The following is a 12,844-nucleotide window of genomic DNA, read 5'->3' on the forward strand; positions in this document are numbered from 1 at the left end:
AAACCCATTTAAAGTTACAGTATGTAACACAATAAGTAGGTCAGCAAGTAACAAGATCAATTCTTCTTAGCTAAGGATTGTTGTTTCTTTAAATGACCATCTAATTAATGACCTTGAGCTATTTCTACAATTGCATAGTAATCCCAAAGCCTCTCCCAACTCTTGACCTGTAGTGTTAATAGGAAAAAAAACTTTAAAAAAATGTATAGTTACGCTTAAAAAAACCTCTGTGGATCAAAAGTGGAAGTGAAGCCTCTGTGGTCAGCAGGGCTGCATCCTTGGGGCCCAGAGGAAGCAGAGGATGAGAAAGAAATGTGCGCTGGAGGCTGGGGTCTCAGCGCCCACCCAGGAGCAGGGGCTCAGCACCCCTGTGGGCAGGCGGAGCGAGGAATCTTGTAATGCAGAGGCCTGGGACCTGCTCTTTTGCCAGTGAACTGTGGTCACAACAGGTCTGCTTTACTCGAGTGGCAGCCAGGACAGGCTGCCTGCTCCCAGCCCCTGGAGCAAGCAGAAGACACGCATAAATCAGGAGTCAGGTCTCTGTTACGTGTGAACCTGTGGTACCAGGGTAAAGAGAAAACCTCAGACTCATTAAGTTAATTGTTCAAGTTGAAAGAGCAGCAGCAGGAGGAGAACCAGGCTCAGGCAAGCATGTGGCAACTCGGCTATAAGAGCCCTCTCAACAGAAAGCTCTCAAACGAAGGGTACAGGGCAACATCCATTGCCAGCAGACCCGAAAAACAGGACACCCCATTCATGGCAGAGGCAGGAATGTTACCCATGAAACAAGACCAAGAGGGTATTCAGAAGAAGCAAGCAAATACGTAAAAAAAAAAAAAAGACAAAATGCAGGCTGGGCGTGGTAGCGCATGCCTGTAGTCTCAGCTCCTTGGACTGCTTGAGCCCCAGGAGTTCAATGCCAGCCTGAACAGCAGAGCAAGACCCTGCCTCTTTAAAAGTAAAAACTAAATGCAGATATACCCTCATTAGTGAAAATGGAGTTAAATATATCTTTAAATTAATGAAAAAGTAAAAAGTAGGCTAAATCCATGTGAAGATAGAATTTGTAAAAGTAGAACAGAAGAAACCATTAAAAAATGCAGTATAGGGAAATAAAGAGATTATTACAAAAAGGTAATGAGAGAAAGAGTTCCAAAAGGAAAAAATTGAATGAGAGGAAATACTTGCAGAAATCATGACTAAGAATTTTCCAGAAGTGAAAAAATGACAGGACTATGCAGACTGAAAAACTCATCAAGGGCAAAACAGTCTGAATGTATTAAAAAAAAAAAAAACAAAAAAACAAAAACAAAAACCTTGTTAGCCAGGCAGAGTGGTGCACACCTGTGATCCCAGCTACTTGGGAGGCTGAGAAAGAAGGCTCGCTTGAGCCCTTGACTTGGAGGCTGCATTGAACAGGATTGCACCATTGCATTCCAGCCTGGGTGACAGAGTAGGACCCTGTCTCCAAAAAAAAATAAAATTGAAACCTTGATATAATAAAGTTTCAGAATATAAAGAAGAAAATCTAAAAAGCCAAGAGAAAATTCTAGTTTGCTCTCTGTGTACAACAATCAGAATGGCCGCATGAATGCCTGGAGCCAGCAACACCTTCAGAGGACTGAGGGAAAATGTCCATCACCTGAAAACACAGCACCCAGCTAACCTGTCATTCAATAGGGTAGCTAAAGTGGAAGTATTTTAAGACACTCCTGAGGGGAGCAGGAGTGGCCGCCTCCATGCTTGGTCACAGGACACATCACCTCTGTAATCCAAGGGGACACAACCCAAAAAAGCATGTGAGCCTGTGAACCAAAGGACCAGGGCAGACACCAACTAAAGCAGCACATCAGCTGGAGAGGCCAGGCTTGGGGACCCCACACTAGAAGAAGCCACAGGAGAGATGACATCCTGTCATCTGTCTCCATCTCTTATCTCTAGCTTTGCTCTGTCTCCAGCAAAGCAAGAATATGACGTCCTGGACAACTCAGCCTTTGTCTCTAGCATCTGGCCCCAAATCCATGAAAACTGCTGTGGAAATGGATAGAGAAGAGAAGTGTCAGTCCCACAGACTAGCGCTTTAGATGCTCTCATGTGCAAGCCCGTGGTTTTGTTCTTGGGGAAAGCCATTCAAGTATTTCTGAATATTATATGGCAGATCCCACCTTTGGAAACTAGTGAGTCTAAAGATTTCATTATCTGGCCGGGCACGGTGGCTCATGCCTATAATCCCAGCACTTTGTGAGGCTATGGCAGGCGAATCACTTCAGGTCAGGATTCATCTTCTTACTTCGTATTTCATACTTACAGAGTAATTTCATGAGTACAGTTTTTCTGTTCATTTTGTTTTCCTGTGTCTTTTAGCTCAAGCATTAGAAAACAATATAGCAATACTGATTTCTTGAGTAAGGCTATTACAGAACGAGCATTTGAATGATTTCTTGAGTAAGACTATTACAGAACAAGCATTTGAATCATAAGGAAGTTTTTTTGTTTTTGTTTTTAACAGAGTCTCGCTCTGTCACCCAGGTTGGAGTGCAGTGCCACAATCTCTGCTCACTGCAATCTCTGCCTCCCAGGTTCAAGTGAGTCTCGTGCCTCAGCCTCCTAAGCAGCTGGGATTACAGGCATGCACCACCACACCCAGCTAACTTTTTGTATTTTTAGTAGAGACAGGTTTCACCATGTTGGTCAGGCTGGTCTCAAAGTCCTGGCCTCAAGTAATCCACCCGCCTCAGCCTCCCAAAGTGCTGTGATTTACAGGCATGAGCCACCGCAACCCCGCCTGAATAATAAAGGAACTAAATGTCAGTATCTCTAAAGCTTTCTTTAAGGTCAGGGAGTTTATGAAAAAAATTAGAAAATAGTTATTTTTAAGCTCCTATATGAAGCTGCAGTGTACACTGTCACTAGTACAATTTTAAGCCGCTCCCAAAATGTTCCTCTTTCATCATTTTACCAAATAAGTCAGCAATAAATAAGCCAAGTACAAAAATTAGAAATATTATTTGCCCGTAATGACAAATTGTCTTCCTATATGTTCTTTCTGATTGAAAAAAATCTAAGAAAATGTCAAGCCAATATAGTTTGCAAAGAACAATGAATTCACAATTAACATGCAGAAATCAATAGAATTTTCTATGTATCAGTAATAACCATTATTATTAAATATCATAGAAGAATTTCTTAAACATAAGAGAAAAACACATTTTAAAAACATACAGGGCCGAGGACGGTGGCTCATGGATCATGGATTTCATGCCAGCACTCTGGGAGCCTGAGGTGGGTGGATCACCTGAAGTCAGGAGTTAAGAGACCAGCCTGGCCAACATGGTGAAACCCCATCTCTACTAAAAACATAAAAGTTAGCTGGGCGTTGTGGCGCACGCCTTTAATCCCAGCTACTCAGGAGGCTGAGGCAGGGGAGTCACTTGAACCCAGGAGGCAGAGGTTACAGTGAGCTAGGACCGCACCACTGCACTCCAGCCTGGGGTCAGAGAAGACTCCATCTAAAAAAAAAAAAAAAACCATTTGTTTGTTATATGGCAAAATTTATAAGCATATTCAAAAATAAATTATAAGATATTTGCAATATATTTAATAAACAAAGGGTTGATATCCAGAATGGGCAGGGTACCATGGCTCACACCTGTAATCCCAGCACTTTGGAGACCAAGGTGGGCGGATCACTTGACCCCAGGAGTTCAAGAGCAGTCTGGGCCACATGACGAGACTCCATCTCTACAGAAAATACAGAAATTACCCAGGTGTGGCAGCACGCACCTATAGTCCCAGCTACTCAGGAGGCTCAGGTGGGAGAATCATCTGAGCCCGGGAGGTCGAGGCTGTGGTGAGCCATGACTGTGCCACAGCACTCCAGCCTGGGGGACAGAGGAAGACCTTGTCTCCATAAAAAAAAGAAAATTCCAGAATATATGAAGAACTATATAATTCAGTAAGAAAAATACGAGAGAGAAAATTTGGGTAAAGAAAGCAATAGAAAATTGACAGAAGTTAAAACCTAGGTGGCCAAGAAACACAGGAAGATGCTCAAATGTATTGGATGAAAATTAGAAATATTATAAATCATTCTTTTAATCTATCAAGTTGGCCAAAAATAAAAAATCTCATACGATGATGTGGCAAGGATGTGGAGAAAGGAAAACACTCATTTTTTTTCTCATGCAAGTATCTACTGGTTAATCTCTAAGGAAAATTTTAGCAGTGCTTAGGAAAATGGAAGCTATGAAACCATTTAAATTTCTATCTGTAGCAGAATGATAAAACATATTCATATAAAGGAAAGCTAAATAGCAGTTGAAAAAATAAATTACATCTCTATATATTAACTGGGACCAGCTCAAAAACAGTGTTGAATGAAAAAAAAACCAAATGCAGATTGTGCACTGTGTGACACCAATTCATCATAAGTGTAAGGAACCTAAGAATGTGTTAAAAGCCATGCAAGACCTTTTTGGGAAAAAAAGACATTTTTAAAAAATTTATATGTAACTGGAGAGAGAGATATATCCTGCTCAAATCTGTTAAGATTCAGTTTGGCCTCATGTAATAGGAAATCCAAAATAGCAGTGTTTAAACGAGAGAATTTATTTCTCTCTTGTGTAAAAAGTCCAAAAGCTGGCAAACCTCTTCTTTGTACAACACTGAAAGCTTCCTAAAGGAGCAGTCTCCAAGCTTTTTGGCACCAGGGACTGGTTTTGTGGAAGACAATTTTTCCACGGTGAAGGTTTGGGTGGGGGATGGTTTCGGGATGATTCAGGTGCATTACATTTATTGTGTACTTTATTTCTATTATCACATTTTAATATATAATGAAATAATTATACAACTCACCATCATGTAGAATCTGTGGGAGCCCTGAGCTTGTTTTCTTGCAACTAGGCATCCCATCTGGGGGTGATGGGAGACACTGACAGATCATCAGGCATTAGATTATCATAAGAACACGCAACCTAGGAACACGCAACCTAGATCCCTCGCATACGCAGTTCACAATAGGGTTCACGCTCACGTGAGAGTCTAATGCTGCTGCTGATCTCAGGAGGCAGAGCTCAGGTGGTAATGTGAGTGGTGGTGAGAGGCTGTAAACACAGAGGAAGCTTCACTCACTCACCAACTGCTCACCTGCTGTGCAGCCCGCCTGCCACCACTCTGCAGCCCAAGGGTTGAGGACCCCTGTCCTAGAAGACTACTTCATCTCGTTCAGTCCTTCTAACAACCTAGTAAGATAACAAGACAGATATCATCACCATTTTGCAGATGAGAAAACTGAAGTTTAGAGAAATCTGTAACTTGGCTGAAGTCACAGATTTGAGACCAAACCCAGTGACTGCTCCTTCAGTGTGCGTCAGGCTGTTCTGGTTGCCTGGAACCTCCCATGTCCTGAGGCCCAAGTGAACACACAAAATTATTTTGTTTCACATAACCAGAGGGCCTTATTTAATATGCTAGAATAGGACATTGGGTACTATGCTAAGACAAACGTAATTGGTTCTTTGGTCCTTCCAAAAGTGTATCTCAAGAAAAGCAAGGACTGGGGACCAAATCATTCTCCTGGGGCCCACTACAGGGCTGATACTGGTGAGGTCTCTCTTTTAATGTAACTGCCTCTATCATTAACCACAGAAAATGTTCTTGTCCTTGGGTGGATTTCTTCCAAGCTGTATTTTTATGACATAATATTTATTTCAATAACGACCTTCAGTAATTTAGGATGAAATCGATACATCTGCCCAGCCTTTTGAGGTCTAATCAAAATTTCTGAGAATATTTTTATTTTCACACTTGGGAATTTTTCTTTCAATGCCATTTTTTCCTATAAGATGCCTCCATAGCTGGTATACCTTTAGAAGTCTATGTGTGAGAACGTAAATGGAGGGTTTACACTTGCATTTTTTCCAGAGCTCATACAAAGCTAGACAAAGCTATAATGTGAACATGCTAAACTCTATAAGTAGTCCCCATGGTCACTAATGAGCACATAATCACTGATTCTCCGAACTTGCATGTATCAGCCAGTATCTGTTAACAATTAGAAGCTGACAGCCTGGGCAACATGGCAAGTCCCCATCTTTACCAAAAATATAAAAAAATAGCTGGGCATGGTGGTGTATGCCTGTGGTCACAGCTGCTCTGAAGGCTGAGAGAGGATCGCTTGAGCCCAGTGAGGCAGAGGCTGCAGTGAGCCAAAACTGTACCACTGTACTCCAGCCTGGGTGACAGAGTAAGGTCCTGTCTCAAAGAAAAAAAAAAAAGTTGAGCCTGCTTTTCTGTGTTTGCTGGCTGTATGGATTTCAGCTGTTGATTTCCTTTGCCCAACTTTATTTTGTGTTGTTCTTGTTGACTTGTAGTTCTTTAGTCTGGATATTAACCATTTGTTGATTAAATACATAGAAAATATCTTCCCCCTGTCAGTTCGTTATTTTTATCTTGCTTATGTTTAGGGGGTGGCGGGGGGAAGGGCTAGAATTGAATTGTTTTATGTAGACCTGTTTATTTTTATGGATATATGTTTTTTGTGTTCTAAGAAATATTTCTCTATTCAAGAATATATTATTTAGATGTTTTTATCATTTAAAAGTTTTTAGTTTACTTAGGATTTTTGAATACTGTGAAACTGCCAAGCTATTATTCTGTTATTCTGTGTTTATTCTCGCAGGTGGTGCAGCTGAACAAGCTGGAATAATAGAAGCTGGAGATGAAATTCTTGCTATTAATGGGAAACCTCTGGTTGGGCTCATGCACTTTGATGCCTGGAATATTATGAAGTCTGTCCCAGAAGGACCTGTGCAGTTATTAATTAGAAAGCATAGAAATTCTTCATGAATTTTAAGAAACCAGAGTGACTTCTTTAAACCACAGTCTTCAAGACTGTGGTTTAGACACGGACTATAAAAATCTCCAAGCTTGTGCTTACACATGAAGCCTGACTTAACTGTATGTGCAACAGCAATGAAATTAACTCAGAAGCCTTCTACCTGGATCACCCAGGCCGGGAGGGTTCCTTCGTTCCAGTGCCTGTCCCCTGCCTTTATGTTGACTGATGGGGATACAAGATGTGACACACCCTTCTTTATTTGAAACACTTAGCTAGACCTTTGCTTCCTTCTTGCCAGCTCTCCCAACATACCCAATCCTGGTGATTAGGGAACTAAAAGTCTGAGGGGGACACAAATGTCACACCTGAGAGGACTATCATTTTATATGATTTTGTAAGTAAATGACAGAATGCTTTTAGGTACATTCAGTGGAAGGAGGAGCTGTAGGTCTGTATATGTTACCCTGAAAAGAGAATGAGACTTAAAAAGATGAATTATGACCTGTTAGGCCGAGCTCAGGAATTGTCCAAAAATGAAAAAGCAAAATAGAGTATTTTTTAGTGAGTGTAATGTATAATGTACGTATGCAGAGTTGAACTCAATAGGTTGTTGATCACCATGAAGTATTGATCATTTTCTATCTCAAAAGTGTAAGCCATAAGGCTGTTTTACAGAATAGCACTTCTGATAAACTGTATTAAATAGCCATGAGCTGCACTGCTTAGAGGGAGCAGAAAGGTCAACATCTAAAAGCACCTTACAACTAGTTTTTGAACCTGTCTTGATAAGTGCTTGAATTCAACACTGGTCAGTACCAAGAGCAGGCAAAAATATCACAGTCACTGGGTTTCCATTTCTGTATTTTATGCACTCCAACCATGAATTTAAACTAATCTTTAGAAATCAAGTATCTTTCTAAGTGTCCTTGGATTTACAGACAATATATTTCCAATCCAAATAGAGAAGCTTAATGGAATCCTTTTAGGAGACTGGTTGGTTTTTTTCCTCTTTCCCAACATGTTTAAGAAATGTAACATTCTAAGTAAGTACTGGATCTCTTTTCTTGACCTAGTATGACAACTGCAGTGACTTAAGTTTTTGCTGTTTTCGTTTTCCTGCTTTGCAACTTCCTCCTTTTGCCAAAAATGTTTTCCTACAGAAGACTGTCGTGACTCACGCTGCTCGGGAAACTCACTCTGGCCACTCCTCTGGCGGCATGAGCTGCTTCCCAGTAGCTGTTCCCATTGGATATTCCGTTCGTCGTCACATAGTTGGCTGTTCTCTCCTCATACTGTACCTTATTTTCTTAGGTAAATTCCAAATCCTCATCGGGTCATAAAGAGGAGGAGAAACAGGGTGAGTCAAGGTAAAGGAGCAGAAATGTAGTTATAAGCCCGGTCTTCAGTGGCACAAACCAACCCGTTGAGTCCTGAGAATATGAGTGGAGAGTGCATTTGCCATACCTGTGTGCATGACACTAAAATTTTATGTTGGAGATACTTCTTTAAATAACCTACAGCTTGGGTCTATGGCTATGACCCCGAGATTCATGCAGGGGCTTTAGCCATCAGCTTTGTACATCATTTTTCTGAATGACCAATCTCACTTAAACATCTTCGAAGTCGGCCTAGAGAGGTCCTTCACGTGAGAGAGATAGCTGGCTTGAGTCCAGATTTCTCATCAACCGGCAATACAAAGGAAAATATAGTACAGGAGTTAGTTAGAAAGGTCTTATTGATTTTACTTCTACTTTTCACTACAGTTACAGGTAGGATACTGTAGGAAGTCAGTGCAAGGTGCATGCTTGATTGTTTTTTCAGTCTCTGGGGTCAGTTTTGTGGTTTCTGCTTTCTTGCCTAAATGAAAGACTGTTTCAAGTCAACACTGAAAACTGCTTTTTGCCTCCACTGTTACAGCTGTGCCTAATAATAAGAAACGCACAGCCCTACGTGAACAGACAGGAATTTCTTGTGCAATGTGGAGCAAATGCAATGGTCTCCTTCCGCAAGTCCTTAAGCCTCCTATCTGGAATACAAGGGTAGACCTCTGGCTTACCACATACACTATGCTAAAGTCATCAGCCACTGCTACTACATCTTGCCAGAAGGTTTCCCTCGCCGACAGTTGAAATTTAAGGGAAGAAGCAAAAGCTAAACTGTCTTTGACCCTAAGATAGAAAGCTGTTTATTTGTCTTCAGTGTTCAAGGCATGACTAGTATTTCTAATTAGCCTAATAAATTCCCACACTTCCTGAAGTGAACACTAATGGTATTGTCCTACTAAAACTGTCATTGTTTCTTTTTTTTCTTAACTGGTCAGTCATTCACAATAAGCTATGAGGGTAAATATGTGTTATAACAAGTAAATCGTAGTTGCAAGAATATACCATGAAGATTAAAGTAGGCTGGGTTCCACTTCCATCTTCCCACACACATCTCATTGAGTTTGATGGTTGACTTAATTGGCACCATAACTTTGTATGATATTATACATTATCCTTTATTTATGTAAAGTAAAATGCCTTATATATTAAAGAGTAAGTGCAATAATATGAAATAGCCTGTACATTTTAAAACTGTTGTCACCAAGTTATATAAATCCACATCTCTGTAAACAACCTTTTTTAAGTAATTTTAAAAAAAAATAAACACTCTGCTTACTACTTGATTTTTTTTTTTTCTATTTTGGCTGTTATAGAGTAATATTGAGATAAGAAATGTTTACTGTCACCTCAATGAGTCAGCGGTACAAAGGCAATAGAACTCAAATTAGCCACCCTTTTCCAGGCCACACTCACAATCTTGACACAATCCAAACCTTTTCCACCTCTAAATCTTAAATTGAACATCCTACTCTTTTACCACATGCTCCTGGCCTCCTGGTCACTTCCTCCCGCATCTTCACTGTCAAGGGCTTCACAAGCCCTTGACAGTTTTCTCGCTATCGGAACTCCACCCTTCCATTCCCTTCTCAGACTAGAACCCTAGCGTAGCACAGCAAACTGCCCAGCCCACAGGCTTAGATCCCTTGCCCCACTGTTCTATCTTACCAGGCGATCCTGGACCTTTCCAAATAGCCAGCATCTTGGTTCCTATAACCCTATTCCTAGAGAAAAATCCCACAGCTAGACAGAATGCTGCTGCTGTAAATTCATGGTTTCCAGCCTTAACTGGACCCTCGCTGCCACTCAGCACTTGTTTCCTTGTCAGTTGTTTCTCTCACTTTTCACAATAATGTTCTTTTTCTCAAAAACCCTACCCAATCCCCTTCTGCCTCCTACTTGGATGATCTGGGATCCTACCTCACAGGGCTAAATAAAAAGCATCTACTTTATTTAGGTGCCCTAGATGGAGATACCAACTTACAGTAGCCCAAGGAAAAAGGCAAGATGGTCTCTTGCAGAAATCTCAGAACAGGACCCAGCACGTGACCTGGCCTCAGACGGGAGGAACTCTGCTTCACCCAGCACCCTCCCCACTTCAGGTCTGTTTTTGCTGGTCACGGCATCCTAATCCCCAGTCCTTACCAGTTCTTTACCTAGACATCTATGGAAGCCATTTGCCATCATTTTGGCCCCAATCAATACCAGAGTTTCTCTGGACATACAAGCTGTTGCCTGCCTGATTTTCTATATACATCCCAAAACTGAAATTCTGATTGGTTCCCTGCCCCTACTTGGGTAGAGCTTTTTCCTAGGAGACAGAGGGCTTGTTTGCATAACTCCCCTCCTCAAAACCCAATGAAATGAACAAATACAGAGGGAAACTCCAGTAGTTTTAAAATGGAAATAGCCACAAACCCATTATATGAAATGGAAGAGTACATACCATGTATAAGATCTGAAACCAGGTCGGGCATGGTGTCTCACTCCTGTAATCCCAGCACTTTGGGAGGCCAAGGCAGGCAGATCACTTGAGGTCAGGAGTTTTGAGACTAGACGGGCCAACATGGTGAAACCCCATCTATACTAAAAATACAAAAAAATTACCCGGGCATGGTGGCATGTGCCTGCAATCCCAGCTACTTAGGAGGCTGAGGCAGGAGAATGGGCCACTGCACTCCAGCCTGGGCGACAGAGCGAGACTCCGTTTCCAAAAGAAAAATCTTAACGCCAAACAGAAGGGGAACAATGAAATGGAATACAATTCTCTGACTGAGAGAGCATTCGTGGCATGAAAGAGAGTTCTGAAGACCACCACCAAAATCCTTAACTTGGAGAAAGGGGACTACTGAAGTTGAGCCCTTTAAGAAGCAGGCTGAAGGCCGGGTGCGGTGGCTCACGCCTGTAATACCAGCACTTCGGGAAGCCGAGGAGGGTGGATCACCTGTGGTCAGGAGCGCGAGACCAGCCTGGCCAACATGGCGAAACCCCATCTCTACCAAAAATACAAAAATTAGCTGGGCGTGGTGGCACACACCTGTAATCCCAGCTACTCGGGAGGCTGAGGTAGGAGAATTGCTTGAACCAGTAGGTGGAGGTTGCAGTGAGCCGAGATCGCACCACTGCACTCCAGCCTGGGTGGCAGAGTGAGACTCTGTCTCTAAAAAAAAAAAAAAAAAAAGCAGGCTGAAACTGGAGTCATCTTCATGCCTCAGAATGTTGGGAAGATGAGATTGAAGATGAGGAATCATTTTCATTTTCCCAGACACCTGGCGGTCAGTCTAAGCAGGCCAGAGGACTAACAGGCGAGGAAGTAGCCTCACTAATTCCTAGGAGACAGAGGGCTTGTTTGCATAACTCCCTTCCTTGAAACCCAATGAAATGAACAAACAGAGAAACTCTAGTAGTTTTAAAATGGAAGTAGCCACAAACCCATTATATGAAATGGAAAACTACATACCATGTAGAAGATCTAAAACCAGGCTGGGCACAGTGGTTCACTCCTGTAATCCCAACACTTTGGGAGCCCAAGGCAGGCAGATCACTTGAGGTCAGGAGTGGCAGGCCAGATTTGAGGGGAGCCCCCACCAAATAGGACCCTGCAGTTAATAACTGATTCAGAAAGAGATTAGCTGCCCCAGCTCACCCTCACCCTGTAAATGCCATGGCCACTATCACTCCACACATCCTCCTGATCCCTTCAAAACAGCTGAGTATCTCAAAGACTAAAATCAGCTAGTCCCCAACTTCCTTCTCTTGTCCTAAGAGACGATTTGAACAATGCTTAAACACAGAGAGCTATAAGGGATCCACTACTGACCAATCTTGGGCAAATGGCAAGCTTAGTAAAATTCACTTACCCCCACTAAACAATCAAATTCAGCAAGGGTCCTACTTACGAATTCAGAACTGGTGAAGAGAAGGGAGGAGAAGACAGGGAGTGAAACACAATTATGCAAAAGGCAGATAAAAACTATAATTTGGAGGCCGGGTGCGGTGGCTCATGCCTGTAATCCCAGCACTTTGGGAGGTCAAGGTGGGCAAATCACGAGGTCAAGAAATCAAGACCATCCTGGCCAACATAGTGAAACCCCATCTCTACTATAAATACAAAAATTAGCTGGGCATGGTGGCACGCGCCTGTAGTCCCAGCTACTCAGGAGGCTGAGGCAGGAGAATCACTTGAACCCGGAAGGCAGAGCTTGCAGTGAGCTGAGATCACACCACTATACTCCAGCCTGGTAACAGAGCGAGCCTCCGTCTCAAAAAAAAAAAAAAAAAAAAAGTAAATACATAATTTGGAATATGACTCGGGAAAAGAAAATTCTAAATACAAACTGTTTTGTATTCTCAATATACTTAAGTAAATGTGGCTTCTAAGAAGCACAAGATCGAAAAAGCAATATGAAAACTTGAGATTAATATAGATCTAGTAGAACTAAAACTAAAGCAATCACCTTACCAAACCAAAGCCACATTAGAAGCAACAAGTCAAATTAAATTGTAGACATCTAAGTGACATTGAAGATGAACTTGAAAAATCCTGATTAAATGTTAGCTAATAGAATTCTACAGTACATTACAGAAAACATGCACAACTGATGTTAATTCCAGGAATATGTGA

At 41.8% G+C, this 12,844-nt stretch overlaps 2 protein-coding genes across 14 annotated transcripts in view; both read left to right on the plus strand.

Moving 5' to 3' along the window:
• The window catches only part of PDZD2 (PDZ domain containing 2), a 480,171-nt gene extending 470,665 nt beyond the window's left edge, over window positions 1-9,506 (plus strand). For all 3 annotated transcript variants that reach the window (XM_050793800.1, XM_050793801.1, XM_050793803.1), the window contains one exon: window positions 6,680-9,506. In XM_050793800.1, the coding sequence (XP_050649757.1) occupies window positions 6,680-6,846 (167 nt within the window). In that variant the 3' untranslated portion in view covers window positions 6,847-9,506. The remainder of the gene's footprint in view (window positions 1-6,679) is intronic.
• The window catches only part of SUB1 (SUB1 regulator of transcription), a 731,929-nt gene that overhangs the window by 215,172 nt on the left and 503,913 nt on the right, over window positions 1-12,844 (plus strand). The window lies entirely within an intron of this gene.

Source organism: Macaca thibetana, chromosome 6 (genome assembly GCF_024542745.1).
Source record: "Macaca thibetana thibetana isolate TM-01 chromosome 6, ASM2454274v1, whole genome shotgun sequence".
NCBI classification, from domain to species: domain Eukaryota; kingdom Metazoa; phylum Chordata; class Mammalia; order Primates; family Cercopithecidae; genus Macaca; species Macaca thibetana.